The sequence below is a fragment of the Botrytis fragariae genome, assembly GCF_013461495.1.
Source record: "Botrytis fragariae strain BVB16 chromosome Unknown tig00000075, whole genome shotgun sequence".
Taxonomy (NCBI): domain Eukaryota; kingdom Fungi; phylum Ascomycota; class Leotiomycetes; order Helotiales; family Sclerotiniaceae; genus Botrytis; species Botrytis fragariae.
Window position 1 is genome coordinate 1,754,397 of NW_023500995.1, and position 17,238 is coordinate 1,771,634.

Here is a 17,238-nt window from a genome sequence, read left to right on the forward strand (position 1 = left end):
TAATGAACTTGGATTTGTTTGGAAGTGTCGAGAAGTATGTACCCAAGTTAAGTTCATACAGGATCAAGGAAGCCAGATAGAAAGAAATAGCTCTTGCGCGTTCGAGGAGTGAATACATGAATGTTCTTGTGGCTAACCGTAGTAATCTATTAAAGGTCACGTGACTATCAAATTCAATCCATTCCTCGAGAATGAATGCTTCTAGGCCGTAGTAGAGTTCAAGATTTTAATAAGCTGTGTTCATACTCACTACGAACAATGATCTATTAATGGGTGTATAGTCACTCCATCGTCACGAAGAAGGATGGTAAACCTTTGCTTTCAACGTTCCCCTCACTAAATACCCAGGTACACGTTGTTCATTACTATGAAGCTGCCACTAGTAAAATAGTCATGACGCTGGCATTTTGGACTAAGTAAACAAAGGCAATTTTAGCAGATCTATTCGACCTATCACTAGATTCCGCATCTAGTAACTTCCAACCCCTGGCAAATTTGACAAGTAAAGAGCTTACAAGTCAAAGATCAAGTCTTGAAGTTGCCAATCAAGGTTTGGCTCAGAGCAGCTATCTTTTTAGGGCTTTCTGAGATGCAGTTTCCCTCCAGATACTCCGGTCAGTGCCGTGAGTTCCTTCTCTCAATGCATTGTTTATGAGTGCTTCTTAGAGTATTTCCTCTTCGAATCTTTCTTAATCGTTACACCAACTCTTTCTTTTTTGCTTCGTCAACATTTTTGGGTATTCCACCTCTATTTACAATGGCTCCCGTTGCTCCAAGTGATCTTAATTATTTCACTTGTACTTTGGGTGAAGCCAGTAGTAGAAAATTAACTCCAGTCGATGAATATGACACAATCAATGAACTCCTCGATCACCATGCTGAGAAGTATGGAGACCAATTAGCTCTAGCGATCCCTGAAGAAATCGTCAATAGGCAGGATTCTGGAGAGAACTCAAACGCTGGATCATCTTATGGTACCAAACGAGTATTGTATGGTCAGGGAGCATCTTCGTCTTCTAGTAATGGAAGAAGAGAAACGAGACCTACCTCACCAGAAAGAAATCCAGCACGAGTTTCGAATGGCAATGGAGTCAATGTCGTTGGTACTGAATTGGCTCCTACAGAATGGAAGGTCCATCTTTATAATTTCCAAGAACTTCGGGATTGTTCATTGAAATTGTCCCACAAATTAGCATCTTCTGAGGAGCTTTTTCCATTTGATAATACAACTGCAAGAGATCCGACACGCACCAAGTGTGTCGGTCTCATGGGTAAAAGTGATTTGGCCTTTCTATTCAGGTGGTTGGCATTAATGCGATTGGGAGTATCCGTTATGGTCATGGTGTAAGTTGCAAATATTTCCAGTTCTGAGCACGGTTTTTTGAGTAGGGTATTCTGTAGCAGATTGGATGGAAATTTTAATATTGGAGGGCAATTCAAATTTCAAGTTTCCCTCAAAAACTGAACCGCCAAACGTTGAATTGGATCTAGGAACTGATAGTATCCGCTTATACTGACACAATATAGACCATCACTTAGCTCGGAAGCTGTTCGGCATCTTTGCAAACAATGCGATATTGATATTGTGTTTTACGACGTTGACCTCCTACAACAATATGTGGAAATCCAGAAACTTGAGAAGATCTCACGCAACACTCCACTCCAGATGCGGGGGTATTCAAAAAAATTCACTATGGAATTAATATCACATGCCGAGAGAATTCCATCACACACTCCATCGTATAAGGTCACGGGTAAAACCCCAGCTTACAATCATCATACCTCTGGCACCTCTGGCCTTCCGAAGCCCGTTCCCTACACTCACCATGTTGCATGCGGAGTTCTGCCAATTTTGGATGGTCGCGGAACATTGTCCTTTACCACAACACCTCTTTACACTGGCGGTATTGCAGATTGTTTGCGTGCCTGGACTAGTTTATCAACTATCTGTCTTGCCCCTGATGGTCAACACCCACTTACTTCCGAGACAATCATCAATTGTTTCTCGCAAATAAAAGAGAAGTATGAATCATCTATACGTAGAGTGCACGACTTCGGAACACGACCCAGGTCAAAATCGCTTACGCGTAGATTGTCCGATCAAATTCCAAAGTCAATATACTTCTCCTGTGTCCCAACGATAGCACAAATGCTTTCTACGACATCTAGAGGACTTGAGTTTCTTCGTGATATGGATATTGTGGGTGTAGGTGGTGCTAGTTTGCCAGAAGAAGATGGAACACTGCTCGTCTCTGAAGGAATAAATCTCGTTTCTCGTTATGGTAGTGCAGAGTGCTCGTTTCTTCTCTCGACCCACCGAGAGTACAAAACCGACAAAGAGTGGCAATATTTCAGGGCTTCGGAAGGTGTTAATTCTATCAAGTTTGAACCGCTAAATGATGGTTCTAATAGATTTGAATTGGTGGTCATGAGTGACTGGCCACAATTTCCAAAGGCCAATCGAGAAGATGGATGTTTCGCAACAAGTGATTTGTTTGAGCCACACCCTTCTATAAAGAATGCATGGAAACATGTTGGTAGAGGCGATGCCCAAATCACTCTTTCGACTGGAAAGAAATTCGATCCCATTTACACTGAAGAAGCACTGAAGAGGTTTCCCGATATAAAAGATGCATTTGTCTTTGGAAATGGACAAATGTACCCTGGAGCAATAATCATCAAGTCTGAAAACGCTACAAGTAATTTCAGCGATGATGAATTCAGGGACATGATTTGGCCATATGTTGAGGACGTGAACAAAATGGTTCCACCCCATGCCAAAATCTACAAAGATATGTTAGTCTTAAAGCCACATACCGAGTCTTTGGAAAAAACCGCAAAGGGAACCACAAAGAGGCAAAGTGCTAACATGCACTATGATTCCGATATCCAAAGTGCTTATGATGGCGATGCGTCAGCGTTCAACAGTGAAGTCTCATTAGAAAGTGTAATGGAAGTTGTCAAAACAGCCATTGGCGCTCCAATAGACCTGAAATATGACTCCGACTTTCGCGCTCATCACATCGATTCTGTTCAGGCGACGCGGATTCGATCGCATCTCAATTTGGTGACTAAAATTGATTCTTGAACTTAATATCTTATGCTGATAAATTTGCAGGCGTTCCTTCGCAGGTCTAAACCCTTTCCTTGGAACTTAGTCTACCAATGTGGTAGTGTCACAGCGTGAGTACTCAATCATTAAAGATACCAGGCATTGGTTTTGTCAAATATTCTTTCCATATGTTATTTATTGCATACTTAAGAATCCAAGGTGGTAGAGATTATTTGCTGCAGCGAGAGACTGACGACATGAATTAGGCTTACCGAATACATCAAAGCCTCTCAGAATGGATCCATTCCCGAGAATGAGAAGGATGAAGCGCATCAGATGAACAGTATGGTTGAACACTTTAGTAAATCGTTCAAGGACGAAACAGAATCATGTAACACACCTGACAAAGAAACCATAGTAAGTATTCAATCAATTGGTGTACATGGCATACCCAATGCCTCTAAGAAGAATATTCTAATGAATAATACAGATTGTAACTGGAGTCACTGGTACCCTTGGTATGAACATAGTCGAATTGTTGCGATATATGGCTACAAATCATGAGGCACTTCGGATCGTTTGCTTCGTTCGAGCCAAAAATGATGAACAAGCTCGTGAGAGAGTAGAATGGGCGTTGCAGTCTCATTATCCCGAAAACTTGGAATTCACTGCCCAAAATATCGAGTGCAGAGCTGTGAAATTAGATCAAATTGAGTTAGGCCTTTCAAGAGATGTATTGGAAGATCTTCGTCAAAATGTTACCACAATCATTCATGTAATTTTCCCCAGTCAACAATCATGGTTGATACATACTGATGCTAGATTACAGGCAGCCTGGGAGGTTAATTTCTCCATTCCCTTGAAAGATTTCACCGAGCAGTTTCAAGGACTTCGCAACTTGATAAATTTCTCCCTGTCTGGGGAAGCACCGAAACATCTTGTCTTCTGTTCATCTACTGCAAGCGTGGCTAACACTAAAATCGAAGAGAATGAGGACGGGGAGGACTTCAAAATTATGGAAAGTATAAATCGCAATCCTTTGAATGCTGGTCCGCTGGGTTACTCGAAGAGCAAGTGGGTTGCTGAAGCAATCTGCTCTTCAGCATGTCAAATGACAAGAGCAAATATTAGCATTGTGAGAATTGGTCAATTATCAGGCAACACTTTCAATGGAAGCTGGAACGAAAAGGAAGCATGGCCACTGATGCTAAGCACTGGGGGCCCTGAATGTCTAAACTCTCTCCCAGAACTCGACATTCCACTTTCCTGGCTTCCCGTAAATACTGCAGCTGCAGCTGTGATTGAAATTGCTTGTCAAAAGACTTATTGGAGGCCTCTACAACCATTCCCACCTCCACACGAAGCAAGTGTCTTTCATCTAGTAAACAATTCAACGGCTATAACATGGAAGCACTTGTTAAAATGGATTGGTCACGAAGGAAAGACTGAAGAATTCGGAAAATGGCTACAACGTGCTAAATCGCCAAGTCCCGAGGGATTGAAAGAAAATCACCCGGCAAGATCATTACTTGGCTTTTGGAAAGACATGGAGAAGCACAATAAGGAGGACTCTACAAGAAAGGCAACATTTGGTCTTCTAAGAACAAGACAGGTTTCTGAGACCATGAGTGGCTTTGCTGATATTGATGAGGAGTATGTGAAAACTATTTGGGGGTGGGTTCAAGCTGTTGCACGAAAGTGGGCAGATGAGAACAATGGTGAACCAAAGAAGAGAGCTTCCTCATTGAAATCAGAAGAATCTTTGAGAGCGGAATCGCCTGTGGGATCGGAAGCGTCTCTGGCAAAGCATTCGGTAGCATCTATGAAATCGGATGATGATGAAGGTGTTAGTGGTATTAATGGTGCTTCAAAGAAAGATGTACGCAACTCGATTAACTCGTCTTCGGGATTGGATTCGAATGTTCCTCGGAAAAAGTAGGCTTAGTTACTGGTCATGGTGGATTCCACCCCTTATAATAAGTATGTTATGGATATGGCTTAACTCAAGGGTGTTTCGTAGTATGGGTCAATCGTAAGGTAATTGCTACACCCAAGGTATTGTTAACAGAGTGTTATTTTACGAATAAAAAGCAACGCTAAAATCCTTTATTCAATTACTCCTTATCATGAAAATAAAGTTGTTGCCGATGACAATATCCGTGACACTCTTGTTGTCTTTCATGAATCAGGAGGAGCCATAATGGTGAATACCCAAGTGCTCGGGTTAAACATCGAGCTGATCTTCCACAGAACAATATGTCTTGACAGTGTCTGTTCACATACCTATTAATAATACTTCATCAATCACAATTTAGTCACTAAATATCCTGAATATTTTCCCAATAACCACAATTGTGGTCGAAGGCTTGAGCTTGAACACGTTAAACACATAAGTACGATGCCTTAGGCACAAACGTCCGTCGCAAGGCACCAAATAATAACTTAAGCTAAGCTCCAACATGAAGCTCCTCTCAATCTCACCATTCTCATCGCAAACAACTCAATAACTCACCACCATGTCTACCAGCAACGCACCCAGTGGCTCACCCCCACCAAACGCTACGTACGTGTCATTGCACCCCGACACGTCCTAGCCTTCCTTCCCCAACCCACAAACTAACAAATCTAGACTCTACGTCAACAATCTCGAGGAATCGATCAAGCCGGCCGCGCTCATCGAAGCCCTCACGGAACTCTTCTCCGAATACGGCACCATTTTGGAAATCATCGCAAAGACGAATTTGAAGGCCAAGGGACAGGCATTCATTGTCTTTGAAGATGTAGAGAGTGCGACAAAGGCGATTGAGGATATTCAGGGCTTTGAGCTTTTTGGAAAGGAGATGCGAATTGCGTATGCGAAGACGAGGAGTGATGCTAGTGTGAAGAGGGAGGGGGGCATGAGGAATTGGAGGTTCATAAGAGGAGGAGATTGGCAGAGAAGGGTGAGTTCTTTTTTGTTTTGCTTTTTGTCGTTTCCTTTCCTTGCGATTGTACGATGGATGTACAGTGCGGGATTGAATGTGCATGTGGATGTGGATGATACATGAAATAATGGCATAGCTAACGAAATCTACTTTTTCCCCCTGCAGAAAGAAAAAAGGCCGCCGAACTTACACTCCGTCCTACGACCGGTCCTCCTCTTGCCAACCCAGCAGATCTCGCTGCACGACCCATCAAAGCTACTCGTGGCGCTGGACTCAAATCTTCCAATCCTGCTGCTGCCGCCGTCGTACCGGATGAATACTTACCTCCTAACAAGATTCTCTTTGTGCAGAATCTTCCCGAAGAATATGATGTTGACATGTTAACAAGTATCTTTGGACGATTTGAAGGCTTTAGAGAAGTGAGATTGGTGCCGGGAAGAAAGGGTATTGCATTTGTGGAGTATGAGACTGAGACAGGAAGTATTGGTGCTAAGGAGAATACGGCGGGTATGGCTTTGGGAGATGAGCAGAAGGTTATCAAGGTTACTTATCAAAGACAGTAAGTTGTGAAGGGGTGTTTCTACCTGAAAGTTTCACAAGGAGCATTCGGATTGCTTGCCCATCTGTATGGAAAGTCGTTGCAAAAATGGACGAAATGCTTCAGAGATTGCTTTTCACAAATGAGTATAGCTAAACAGAGAAAACAATGCTCAATCTTAATTACAGTATTCGCTAATGCTACATGATATTTATTCGAGTTGATGACCCGATTGCTGAAACTTGAGAAAAGTAAAATGGCATTCGTGAGGCATCAGAAAATGACATCCGCATCTTCCTCATCACCTAGAATATCTCCAGTATGGGTAGGATTCTCCTTATCACTACCTTCGGCCTTCTCCTTCTCTGCTGCTGCTTCTTTCTTCGCCTTCATCTCTGCATCTTGAGCAGCTGTATCCCTCTGCTTCTTGTTTTGAACCTTCTTCAATCGGAAGAATTCTTCTCTGTCCAATTCGTCGAGCTCTGAGTTAATGTATTTGATGGTGTTTTCTGTACGTGGAATAATCACATGTTCACTGTTGTTTGGTTAGTATGAATTAATGGGGGGCGTGATGTAATGGTAGAAAGACTAACATTGCGTTTACTATATCAAATTAGTACATGTTATATGCTTCAGATATAGAATTGAACTTACCTCTCCTGTTCACAACCTTGATAACCTCATCCAAAATAACGAAAGCAGTCTAATCAAAACATATCAGCCCTATTCGACGCATCTCCTCTCCCCTGATTCGGGTCAATCCTATTCTAAACATACCTGCAAACTGGCTAATTCCACCAATGTCTCCACAGCTCTCGCATAAGTCTCTCTACATCTTTGTACTTGTTGACCACCCTTTCCCAAACCCGTCAAGCCAAAATCATTGTTACCTTCCGTTGTATAGCTTTCAAAGGCTGGTAAGAATACACCAGATACATTCTCTTGCTTCGTCCGCACACGGAATCTTGCCGATTTCGCGGATTCTTGTACTTGATAACCAATATCTCCTCCTACCGCATAGGTTACTTCTGCTAGAGAAAAGGCGGCTATCTGCATCACTCGACCCATCTTTCGTTTGGCTTCATCGATTCTGCGGGTAATTTCTAGATTAAAGTTAGGAATCTCTGAGAGAATGCTGGTAGCATTGCAGGAGAAATACCTCGGAAACGTCTGCGCAATAAGAGTTAGTATGGTAAAGAGCTTGTTGGGTTGAGAGTAAACATACTTAGTTAAAGCTTCACTCTTTCTCTTTAATAAATCGTGACCAGTTTGCGCTCCCTTCAACTTCGATTTCATCAATCCCAAGGACTGTCGTGTTGGGAAAACAGCTTCTCGATTCTATATTATGTTAGTTATGAAGTTATATGAATCCATTGGAATTGGTTGCTTTGTCTTACCCCGGCTCCAGACATTTTGCTAGCTTTTCGACTTGACTAGATGATTGGCAATGCAATACTCCTGTGGGTTCAAGTTCTTTCTATCGATTCAAGCGTAAAGGGGAACTCTCAAAGTATAAAGAGAGGGCTGTTGTAGAGTGGAAAGAGAAGGCTGATAAGAAGTTGTTGATTAAGCTCTCGTTCCCACTTCAAGGTTGTAACTGCCCAAGTCCAAGCTCTTGGGGGTGTGAGCTTAGCGCTTCTCAAACAAAATACGCTGGCTCGGCTGGTTACTGTTGTATCTCAATTATTTTTCACGTGATTCAAGTAGATCTCAATCTTCGGACATTGTATCTTTGGTTGGGAAGAGAGATTGGTTATCATTATTCACTTCTCGAGTGGATATTAGACATCTTTAGTAGTTTTCCTAGACACCAGATCCTTTCCATCTTTTGTCCCTTCCTTTACTGCTTCTTATTCTCCTCGGGTAGAAGAGGTTTACATTTCCTCCAATACTGTCGCTTAGTCTCCCGTAGTGCTAATGACCCTGGAGTAGCATTAAGTAGCAAAGTCGGTTGATTGTTGGTACGGAAAAAAAAAGAGGTCGAACGACCAGATCAGACCAACCCAACACCCTCGACGTCTTTTAAGACGGTCATCCAGATATATCTTCCTCTTGGGACTGATCGCATTCTCTGTTTTCCAGGCAGAGAATGCCTGGAGAGTTGCTCCCTACAATGGCTGCTCCCAGCGTCCCCGAAATAAAATCCGCCTTAACCTTATCGATTCGAGGGAAGCCAGATTTATATCTTATTGTACGTCGATTCCCTCAGATACCTACAATCTCCATTGAACGATCACGTTGACTAATAACATCGATAGTCTGAAGAAGATACTATCTATGAGCAGGATATCCTTCGCGATCCAGGCAGTACGAAGCCTTGGTTGGCATACATCGAGTTCAAATTTCAGCATGGCACAAAACTTGAGCAAGCTTTCGTTTTGGAACGAGCTTGTTTACAATTACCCAGATCTTATAAGTTATGGAAAATGGTATACATCTATGCGCGCAAACCCCGCTTTAATTTTCGCTGACGAAAAATAGTACCTTACATTACGAATGAAGCATTTGGGAAAGTTGAATCCTGCAGCTTTTGCCCCCGAATATGCCAAAGTCAACGCGCTTTACGAAAGAGCCTTGATCCTATTGAACAAGATGCCGAAAATCTGGGAGATGTACCTTCAATTTTTGCTACTCCAACCCCTCGTTACTCTCACGCGCCGAACTTTCGATCGAGCACTTCGAGCTTTACCCATTACACAACATAACAGAATATGGGCCCTTTACCGTCCTTTTGCGAATTCCGCGTCAGGTTCTACAGCTGTCAAGATATGGCGACGTTACATGCAGATCCATCCGGAGGATGCCGAAGATTTTATTGAACTCTTAATTGAGATGAAACTTTATACTGAAGCCGTCAAGAAATATATGGATATACTTAATAACCCAAAATTCCGGAGCAAACATGGAAAGGGCCATTATCAATTATGGAGTGAGATGGTAGATCTCCTTGTGGAGCATGCCAAGGAAGTTGAAACTGGAGATGAAATCGGAATTGATGTCGAAAAAATTATTCGAAGTGGCATTGATAGATTTGCGGATCAAAGAGGAAAATTATGGTCCGGCTTAGCAACATACTGGATCACTCGGGGTAGTTTTGAACGGGCACGAGATGTATTTGAAGAGGGAATCACTACAGTTATGACCGTTCGGGATTTCACACTGATATTCGATTCTTATGCCGAATTTGAGGAATCGATTACTGGGGTTCTAATGGAAGCGGCTGCAGTTCGATCAGAGAAGGGTATTGTGGACGAAAATGCAGACTTTGATTTGGATATTCGAATGATGAGATTCGAGCAACTTATGGATCGTCGACCATTCTTACTAAACGACGTATTATTGCGGCAAAATCCAAACAATGTACCCGAATGGATGAAACGTATTTCTCTGTGGGGGGACAACAAAGTTGAAGTGGTTAAAGCATACACAGATGCGATTGCTGCTATTCAGCCGAAGAAAGCTGTTGGACAGTTCCACGAGTTATGGTCAAATTACGCCAAGTTCTACGAGGAGGGTGGGGATTTACGTAACGCTCGTGTTATCTTCGAAAAGGCAGTGAAAGTACCTTTCAAATCTGTAGCGGAACTTGCCGATACTTGGATTGAATGGGCGGAGATGGAATTAAGAAACGAAAACTTCGATGAAGCTGTAAAGATTATGGCAAAGGCAGTTCAGGCACCCAAGCGGTCTAATGTTGATTATTTCGACGAGACTCTTTCACCTCAACAAAGAGTTCACAAGAGCTGGAAGTTGTGGAGTTTCTATGTAGACTTGGTGGAGAGTGTTAGCACATTGGAAGAGACCAAGAAGATATACGAACGGATATTCGAACTTCGAATTGCAACACCACAAACTGTTGTCAATTACGCCAATTTACTGGAGGAGAATAAATATTTCGAAGAGTCATTCAAAATTTACGAGAGAGGACTCGATCTATTCAGTTATCCGGTAGCATTCGAACTCTGGAATTTATACTTGACCAAGGCAGTTGATAGAAAAATTGGTATCGAACGTCTTCGAGATTTATTCGAGCAAGCAGTCGAAGGATGCCCTCCTGGATTTGCCAAAGTATTGTATCTTATGTATGGAAATCTTGAGGAGGAGCGGGGTCTAGCAAGACATGCGATGAGGATTTACGAAAGAGCAACTCGAGCTGTCTCTGATGAGGATCGCGCAGATATGTTCAACTTTTATATCACCAAGTCGGCTTCCAACTTCGGTTTACCTTCGACAAGACCAATTTATGAAAGAGCTATTGCGGCACTACCAGACAAAGATGCCAGAGATATGTGTTTGAAATTCGCCGATATGGAGAAACGATTGGGCGAGATTGATCGTGCAAGAGCGATTTACGGACACGCATCACAATTTTGCGATCCTCGAACAAGTCCAACCTTTTGGTCAAAATGGGAATCTTTCGAGGTTCAACATGGAAACGAAGATACGTTCAAAGAGATGCTTCGTATCAAGAGAAGTGTTCAAGCACAATATAATACGGATGTCAATTTCATTGCTTCTCAAGCTCTTGCTCGAAGTCAAGCGAAACCTGATGAGGATGGAGAAGGAGCTGCGGATGCAATGGCAGCATTAGAACGCGAGGCAAGAGCTCCTGTTGGATTCGTACCAGCAAGCACAGGTCCTCAAGGAGGAAATATTAAGCAACCAGCAATAGTTGTTACTGAAAACCCTGATGCTATCGAATTAGATGGTATGGATGATGATTGAGGGAGTAGTTTGAATGGGGTTTCATTGGTGGGGGAGGTTAAAATACGGGAACGTCAATCAAAGGGAGTTTGGACATAGTGGGAATTCTGAGATCTCAAGGATTCTCAATGCATAGGACGGCGTTTTCAATCGGGTTTACAAACGATCAAGACACTGTTGTCTGCAAATGTATATGTATGTTATTGGTATCATAGGTACAGGCGGTGGAAATATTAAAGATTGCTTCGCTAAACGATGGAAAATGCATTTTTCAAACTTTTTCCCATATCTCTCCTTGTACAAATTTTCTCATTGGGTTCATTCTTACATAATCCATCGACACATTCATATGTCAAATCTCTTTTCTTCTTTGGTGAAAGTCCCTTGGGCTCTTTCCAACTTCACAGTCTCATCCTCTCCTATCCAATCACTCGCTTTTGCTAACTCTCCTTCCACCCTGATTTCCTCCCTCCTTATTGCGACTCCCACCAAGACCGAAGATTCCCATGTAACCTTTCTCCGCATGTGTTGCATGGAAAACGGCATCACGATCAATATGCTTATCAACATGTCCATCGCGAGAACTTGGTGTTGCGTAGATGGAACCTTTGCGTTTCTGAAAACGAGAAGGGGGTGTTTTTGAAGCGTCTGAATGATTGGGTGAGGTGTGTTAGTGTTATTGTCGATTTTGGTGGGAGGATATAGGACAAAGAGAATTGGAATTAAAGGGGGAGGAAATGAAAGATGAAGAGAGCGCGGCTTGTGATGTTGGAGGATATGATGAATGGGGTAAAGTAAAAGGAGATGGTGATGAGGAGGGAAGGGATGGTAATAACAATGGTGATGAGGAGGGATGAGATAAACGACGACTGAGAGGGAAAACCAACGAACCCCATTCATCAGAACTTAATCTTCGATCTTGATTTGGTGATCCGGAATGTGTGTTTATTGCGTTTGGAGAGCTGGGCGTTGGAATGTTCATGGGACTTGTGCCTTGAGTTTTGGAAGCGAATGGGTTGTTGTTAATGGGGTCTTTGCGTTGGGCGGCGAAGGGATCATCGTGAGAGAGACCCATAGGGGAGGTTGGAGAAGTGGGTGAGGTGGGAGATGGACTGTGGTGGGCTGAAGAAATGGGAGAAAGGTATTAGTTGGATCATTTGAAACTTGAAGGTTGGAGAACGAACTCTGTGTTTGTGGTGAGGCCATATTTATTTTGATGGATATTTCGCTTGTGTGATGATAATCTGTCTTGTCGACGTTTTGGGTTATCGTTTCTGCAGCTTCATGTAATTTAATGCAGAAGTTTTGTTTCTCAAAATATGAATGCAGATATATTACTGCGACAGGTTTGGTTTGTTCAAAATTGAAGAATTCCCAATTGATATTGATTGATTACATGAACACAAAGATCAAGATCAAGCCAAGAGGAAGGACGGCTGCTCCTCTGTTATTTAAAGCTTCCAGGTATGACGGACCACGACGCACATCTCCGTTGAGACGGCAAGAATAAGAGGGAAGCTCTATCACAATTACAAAATTTGTCATGCCACGATTCTTTGTTTTCTTTGTAGCTTGCCAGACGAGAGTACAAGATAGAGAATTCCCCGCATGTTTATTTGTGTGTTGTGGAAAGAGTGAGCTAATAATGTGAGAGATGGACTGAGGGGAATACAATTGAAGAGAATCACTCAACCTCATTGGATGATATGTGCGTGTCTTACACAAATGGTCAAGGCAATGCACTTGGCGAGACAAGAGTGGCTTCGTGTAACATGAGGAACGAGAAATCATTGGAGGGGACGACAAAGGACTCGAAGAACCCAAGCTCGCTTAGACGAATCGGAGAAGGGATATGAAGGCGGGGATTTGATGACGTATAAATATATCTGGGTTGATCAAAAAGATTGTGGCGTGTAAAGAAATAAGTCTTGCGATTGTGTGCAAAGAAATCTTGGATAGACTTGGTTGTCTATTATGCTCAGATATTACAAGGAAGATAAATAGCGTATTGCTGTTTAGCTCATGATCACTTGGTCTCTTGACATGTGAGTTTTGCGCCCAGCCCGTGGGGAAATGGGGATATAGGGGCCCATGAAGGAATGAGAGTTCGCCACCTAGTATAGTGGAAAATGTTGTGCTAAGGACAGAGTGGCTGTGATATGGTTGGCAGCAGTTATTGAAATACCAATAAACTGGAAAGAAAGTGAAGGATCGACAAATCTTGTGATATATTTTTATGAAGTGTGGTGCGTGGGCTGTGTGAGTGATGGGTTTGATGGTCCGAGGTCACAACATGATAGGTATGGGTGTGGAGACAAAAGCGAAGTCGCTTGTACCCAGAATGCGATGAATCTCGAGGGAGTTTGTGAAACTCGAAGTTTTCATCTATTGTTCAGGATTTATATCTGAGAATCAACCATGGAAATACTTCGATCTTGATGTTTACATCTAAAGTTCCTGCATCGTCCAACCAAGATGATTTGTTGCCGCGCTCATCGAAGAACTGTTCTCCTGACTACTAAATTGAAATCCTGGCACTGTAATTTGTCTAGCATTATTTTCCTCATTCTCAATACTTTGTACATGAACGGAACGTTTCTGGCCCACATATCACCTTGAAATGGCCTACGAATGCAAATTTGAGGACTTTGTGCAGTATGCAACTGGTTAAATGCCTCCTCAATACTCAACACTGAGCCCACAAGTAAAAAAATCGCCTTCCTCTAAATACTCTGGTATTCTAAGTCCATTTATATACAAAAGATCCACCACATGTTACAAAATTCCAAATAAAATAGCAAAAATAGCAGAAATAGCATATTGAAAAAGATAAGTGGGTAATCCAGAAATAAATATCAACAATATTCAAACAGTATCATTATCACCTCCATTCTCAAAAGAGAATCGACGTAAAGCAGTTACTGGCGTAACTTCTGGAGCACCTTCTTGAGCTGATACACTGGCTATAGCATCTTCATTTTGGATTGTGGGAGTTGTATTGCGTGCTCCATTTTCATCAAGTTGGACGGTATCTCTGAAAGGCTCCTGAACAATCCCCACATCCTCATTGCGATATTTAAAAACATCAGTTCCTAGCCGTTCCATTCTTTCAAGTTCCTGTCTATGGGCCAGTCGACGTTCCTGGAATTGATTTTCGCGGATCTCTTCTTCGCGAGCTAATGCTTGACGATATAATTCTTCCTCGCGTTTCTGTCTTTCCACATCGCAGCGACGCCATTCATTTACTTGTGCGTCTCGACTCATAGTAGTTGGAGCGAATGGATTTGGAGGTTGAATACCTGAAGGCATCGCTCCGGCAAAAACGTAGTTACTCGGTTCTGGGGATCCAATGCCAGTAGAAAGAGCGGATTGACTCAGTGGTTGGTAGCTAGAAAGAAAACCTCCAGCAGAAGCGTAGTTCTTGGGTTGTGCAAGGGCGTATGTAGGAGGAGGACTCATGCGGTGTTGAATTTCGGCAATAGGAGAAAAGCCATCGGGACGCAGCCGTGTCTCGGAAGATATGGGCGATACTTGGTCTGCTAAAATCGAAGAGCGAGTAGGCTTTACGAGAATGGATCCTTTCTCGAAAGATGGCTCTGCAGAACTGATGGCGAGAGCATTCATTGATGGTAGTGAACCTGAATTTGAAGCAGAAATAGGACTGATGGTAGGACTGGCAATAGGAGTATTATCGACGGCAATCCTCCCATATAAAAATTCTGCTGGGACTTCTGCTGGCAGCTCAACTGCGGCTTCTGCGGAGAGTTCTTTGGGAATCACAGCTGCAAGTTCTAAACGTTGGTGCGGGACTTCGGAGCTAACTTCCATTGGCTGTGCAATGTCTGAGTTTATCTCAACTGGGTGGCTGACATCACCAGGAGCTTCTGAAGGATAAAACCCCGTTGGTGGAGGACTATCAAGTGGTTGAAGATTGATACCCGCTTCGGATTCAGAAGTAGAATTCTTAAGAGCAAGCGCGAGTTTCTTTGGTTTATAGTATTTAATATAGGAAAAGTATAAGGTAACCAGTAAAGTGGCTATTGTCCCGACAACACCAATAACTATGCCAGCAATTTGCCCCTTGGTTAAGCGAGTACTCTGATCGGATGACACTGTACTAGTTTCTTGTCCAGTAGTAGTATCTCCACTTGGGATAGCAATAATGCTCTTGTTATTGAGCGTATCGGATACATGAACTGCTTGGTGAAGGGAAAATTGATTGGTCTCGTACGAGGTAATAATATATGCCTCCTGTAAAAATGCTCGACCAATAGTGTATTGACTACTATTTGCAGATCTAGCCAATGGAAAATAGAATTTTGATGCTTCATCTGTTCCATATTCAGTATTGGGAATGTATGGGTAGGTTAATGATAAATCAAAAGCTGCATATGGTAAATTAATTTCGACGAAATCCGAGTCTGAGGATTTGTCTTTGAGCACAAATGTAAAAGTTGTCGTTGTAGATGAATCCGATAGGTTATTATGCTGAGTGGGGTTTTCGTCAAAGGTATACAGGTTCAAGGACTCGTTGTAACTTAGTCCTAAAGCATCCGCAAAATGATTGCAAACTGTCTCTGGAAGCCATAGGTAAGGAGTTGAGCTATCGATCAATGCGTTGATATTCTCCTTGTATGACGCAAGTTGAATTGGCGTATTGGATCCATTGGAGGATATTACGAAAATACTGTCAACGAAGACTTGAGGTACAGGCGGATCTTGGGTAAGGGTGAACGAAACATTGTGAGGTATGAATCGATTTTCATCATATCCGCCCAGTGTCAAAGACATTGGTTCCCCCTTTTGCTCTAATCTGGGTTAACCGACTGTACTAAAGGTCCTTCAACATTATCAAAGACTTACGATATATAGCCCCAGCAGTGTATCCATATCCCGCACCTAATATGTCACCCAGGGTTTCTAGTTGTGCATAGGTGACGTTTGGTGTAACATAACTGAAGTTTCCAGCACTAGCACCCAAACCAAAGCTTCCTACCCAATACTCTGTAGCATTGATCATCGCGATTGTCGCGTTGGGAATGGCTGGTCCGTCTGGCCCAAATGCGAGATTGTCAAATCCATACTCTCCATAAGGTGGCCACTGCAGCGAGTTTCCTGTACCAAGACGCCAATATGGAGAAGACTCTAGTGTCAACAAAGGTTCCCATGTGGAAGATTGGGTTGCGTTGAAGATTGAGCCTCGGCTGTCCAGGCATGTTGAATCTTTGAAGGTATCATTAGTATATGAGGGAGACAGAATATTTCAGCTTGTATTTTTAACGTAAACAAGACTGTATATATGCGCTATATAGAATCTGGATCGACAATCAAGGGTTCCATATTCTCAGATTACAAACCCGACCACTGGGAATATCAACACAATACTCTACGTCCATAGAACAAGTACGATAAAAATAAAAATAACATACCACCATCTTGACAGCCATACGGCGATATAGCCCAGGTTTCAGCGCTGAGTGTATTCGGAAAGAGATTGATCCATTGTTTGGGAGTTCCCAACCTGATCGACACAGCAGACCAAGATCCATCGTCTCCATACCTTTCACTATATCAGCATCTGCTTAAACAAATGGGATACTGTGTACTATACCATTCAGTAGAAGGCATTAAACTTAAAGCTGTAGCAGCCTCCACACCAGTAACATATTTTCCCAAGATCAAGAGAAGAACCGGTTGTATAAGAGCACACATTCCCATAACAGATATCATAGTCTTGATTTTTGTATTGCAGACGCAAAATCTAACCAATGAACTATGCCAAGCAATGGAGGAATTCAATATATGTATGGTAACGGTAAGCCGGCAACTGCAACAAAGGTCCAATCGGACAAACGCGCAAGATTACCGGGTTAAGCCTCAGGCTGAAGAGCAGGTATGAAAAACAAACAGCCAATTAGATGTTAAGAAACAAAAGAAATAAATAGCAATGAATCAGGGAGTGAAGCAGTCAATGATTATTGAATTGGTACTGTAAATACTTTGGTCTCTAACTGTTTTGT

At 42.5% G+C, this 17,238-nt stretch overlaps 6 protein-coding genes across 6 annotated transcripts; 3 read left to right on the top strand and 3 right to left on the bottom strand.

The window, feature by feature from the left end:
* Positions 1-757: 757 nt before the first annotated feature.
* On the top strand, positions 758-5,445 carry Bfra_006037 (putative l-aminoadipate-semialdehyde dehydrogenase protein; the record flags this gene model as incomplete). The annotated part of the gene is made up of 8 exons (XM_037336410.1): positions 758-1,344; positions 1,540-3,067; positions 3,119-3,183; positions 3,319-3,469; positions 3,543-3,827; positions 3,882-4,987; positions 5,144-5,255; positions 5,368-5,445. The coding sequence occupies 8 exons, from the start codon at positions 758-760 to the stop codon at positions 5,443-5,445; spliced, it is 3,912 nt and encodes a 1,303-aa protein (XP_037191620.1).
* Positions 5,446-5,568: 123 nt separating this feature from the next.
* On the top strand, positions 5,569-6,539 carry Bfra_006038 (putative u1 small nuclear ribonucleoprotein; the record flags this gene model as incomplete). Its single annotated transcript, XM_037336411.1, has 3 exons — positions 5,569-5,615; positions 5,682-5,994; positions 6,153-6,539. The coding sequence occupies 3 exons, from the start codon at positions 5,569-5,571 to the stop codon at positions 6,537-6,539; spliced, it is 747 nt and encodes a 248-aa protein (XP_037191621.1).
* A 248-nt stretch (positions 6,540-6,787) lies between these two features.
* Positions 6,788-7,926, bottom strand: Bfra_006039 (putative vacuolar atp synthase subunit d protein; the record flags this gene model as incomplete). Its single annotated transcript, XM_037336412.1, has 7 exons — positions 6,788-7,049; positions 7,108-7,117; positions 7,169-7,217; positions 7,292-7,617; positions 7,674-7,684; positions 7,740-7,852; positions 7,912-7,926. 7 exons carry the CDS (start codon positions 7,924-7,926, stop codon positions 6,788-6,790), a joined length of 786 nt encoding a protein of 261 aa, XP_037191622.1.
* A 701-nt stretch (positions 7,927-8,627) lies between these two features.
* Positions 8,628-11,239, top strand: Bfra_006040 (putative pre-mrna-splicing factor syf1 protein; the record flags this gene model as incomplete). The annotated part of the gene is made up of 3 exons (XM_037336413.1): positions 8,628-8,705; positions 8,773-8,943; positions 8,996-11,239. The coding sequence occupies 3 exons, from the start codon at positions 8,628-8,630 to the stop codon at positions 11,237-11,239; spliced, it is 2,493 nt and encodes an 830-aa protein (XP_037191623.1).
* Positions 11,240-11,645: 406 nt separating this feature from the next.
* On the bottom strand, positions 11,646-12,424 carry Bfra_006041 (uncharacterized protein; the record flags this gene model as incomplete). Its single annotated transcript, XM_037336414.1, has 3 exons — positions 11,646-11,866; positions 12,110-12,340; positions 12,403-12,424. The coding sequence occupies 3 exons, from the start codon at positions 12,422-12,424 to the stop codon at positions 11,646-11,648; spliced, it is 474 nt and encodes a 157-aa protein (XP_037191624.1).
* Positions 12,425-14,083: 1,659 nt separating this feature from the next.
* Positions 14,084-16,948, bottom strand: Bfra_006042 (putative eukaryotic aspartyl protease protein; the record flags this gene model as incomplete). The annotated part of the gene is made up of 4 exons (XM_037336415.1): positions 14,084-16,026; positions 16,082-16,441; positions 16,648-16,778; positions 16,830-16,948. 4 exons carry the CDS (start codon positions 16,946-16,948, stop codon positions 14,084-14,086), a joined length of 2,553 nt encoding a protein of 850 aa, XP_037191625.1.
* Between the last annotated feature and the right edge of the window lie 290 nt (positions 16,949-17,238).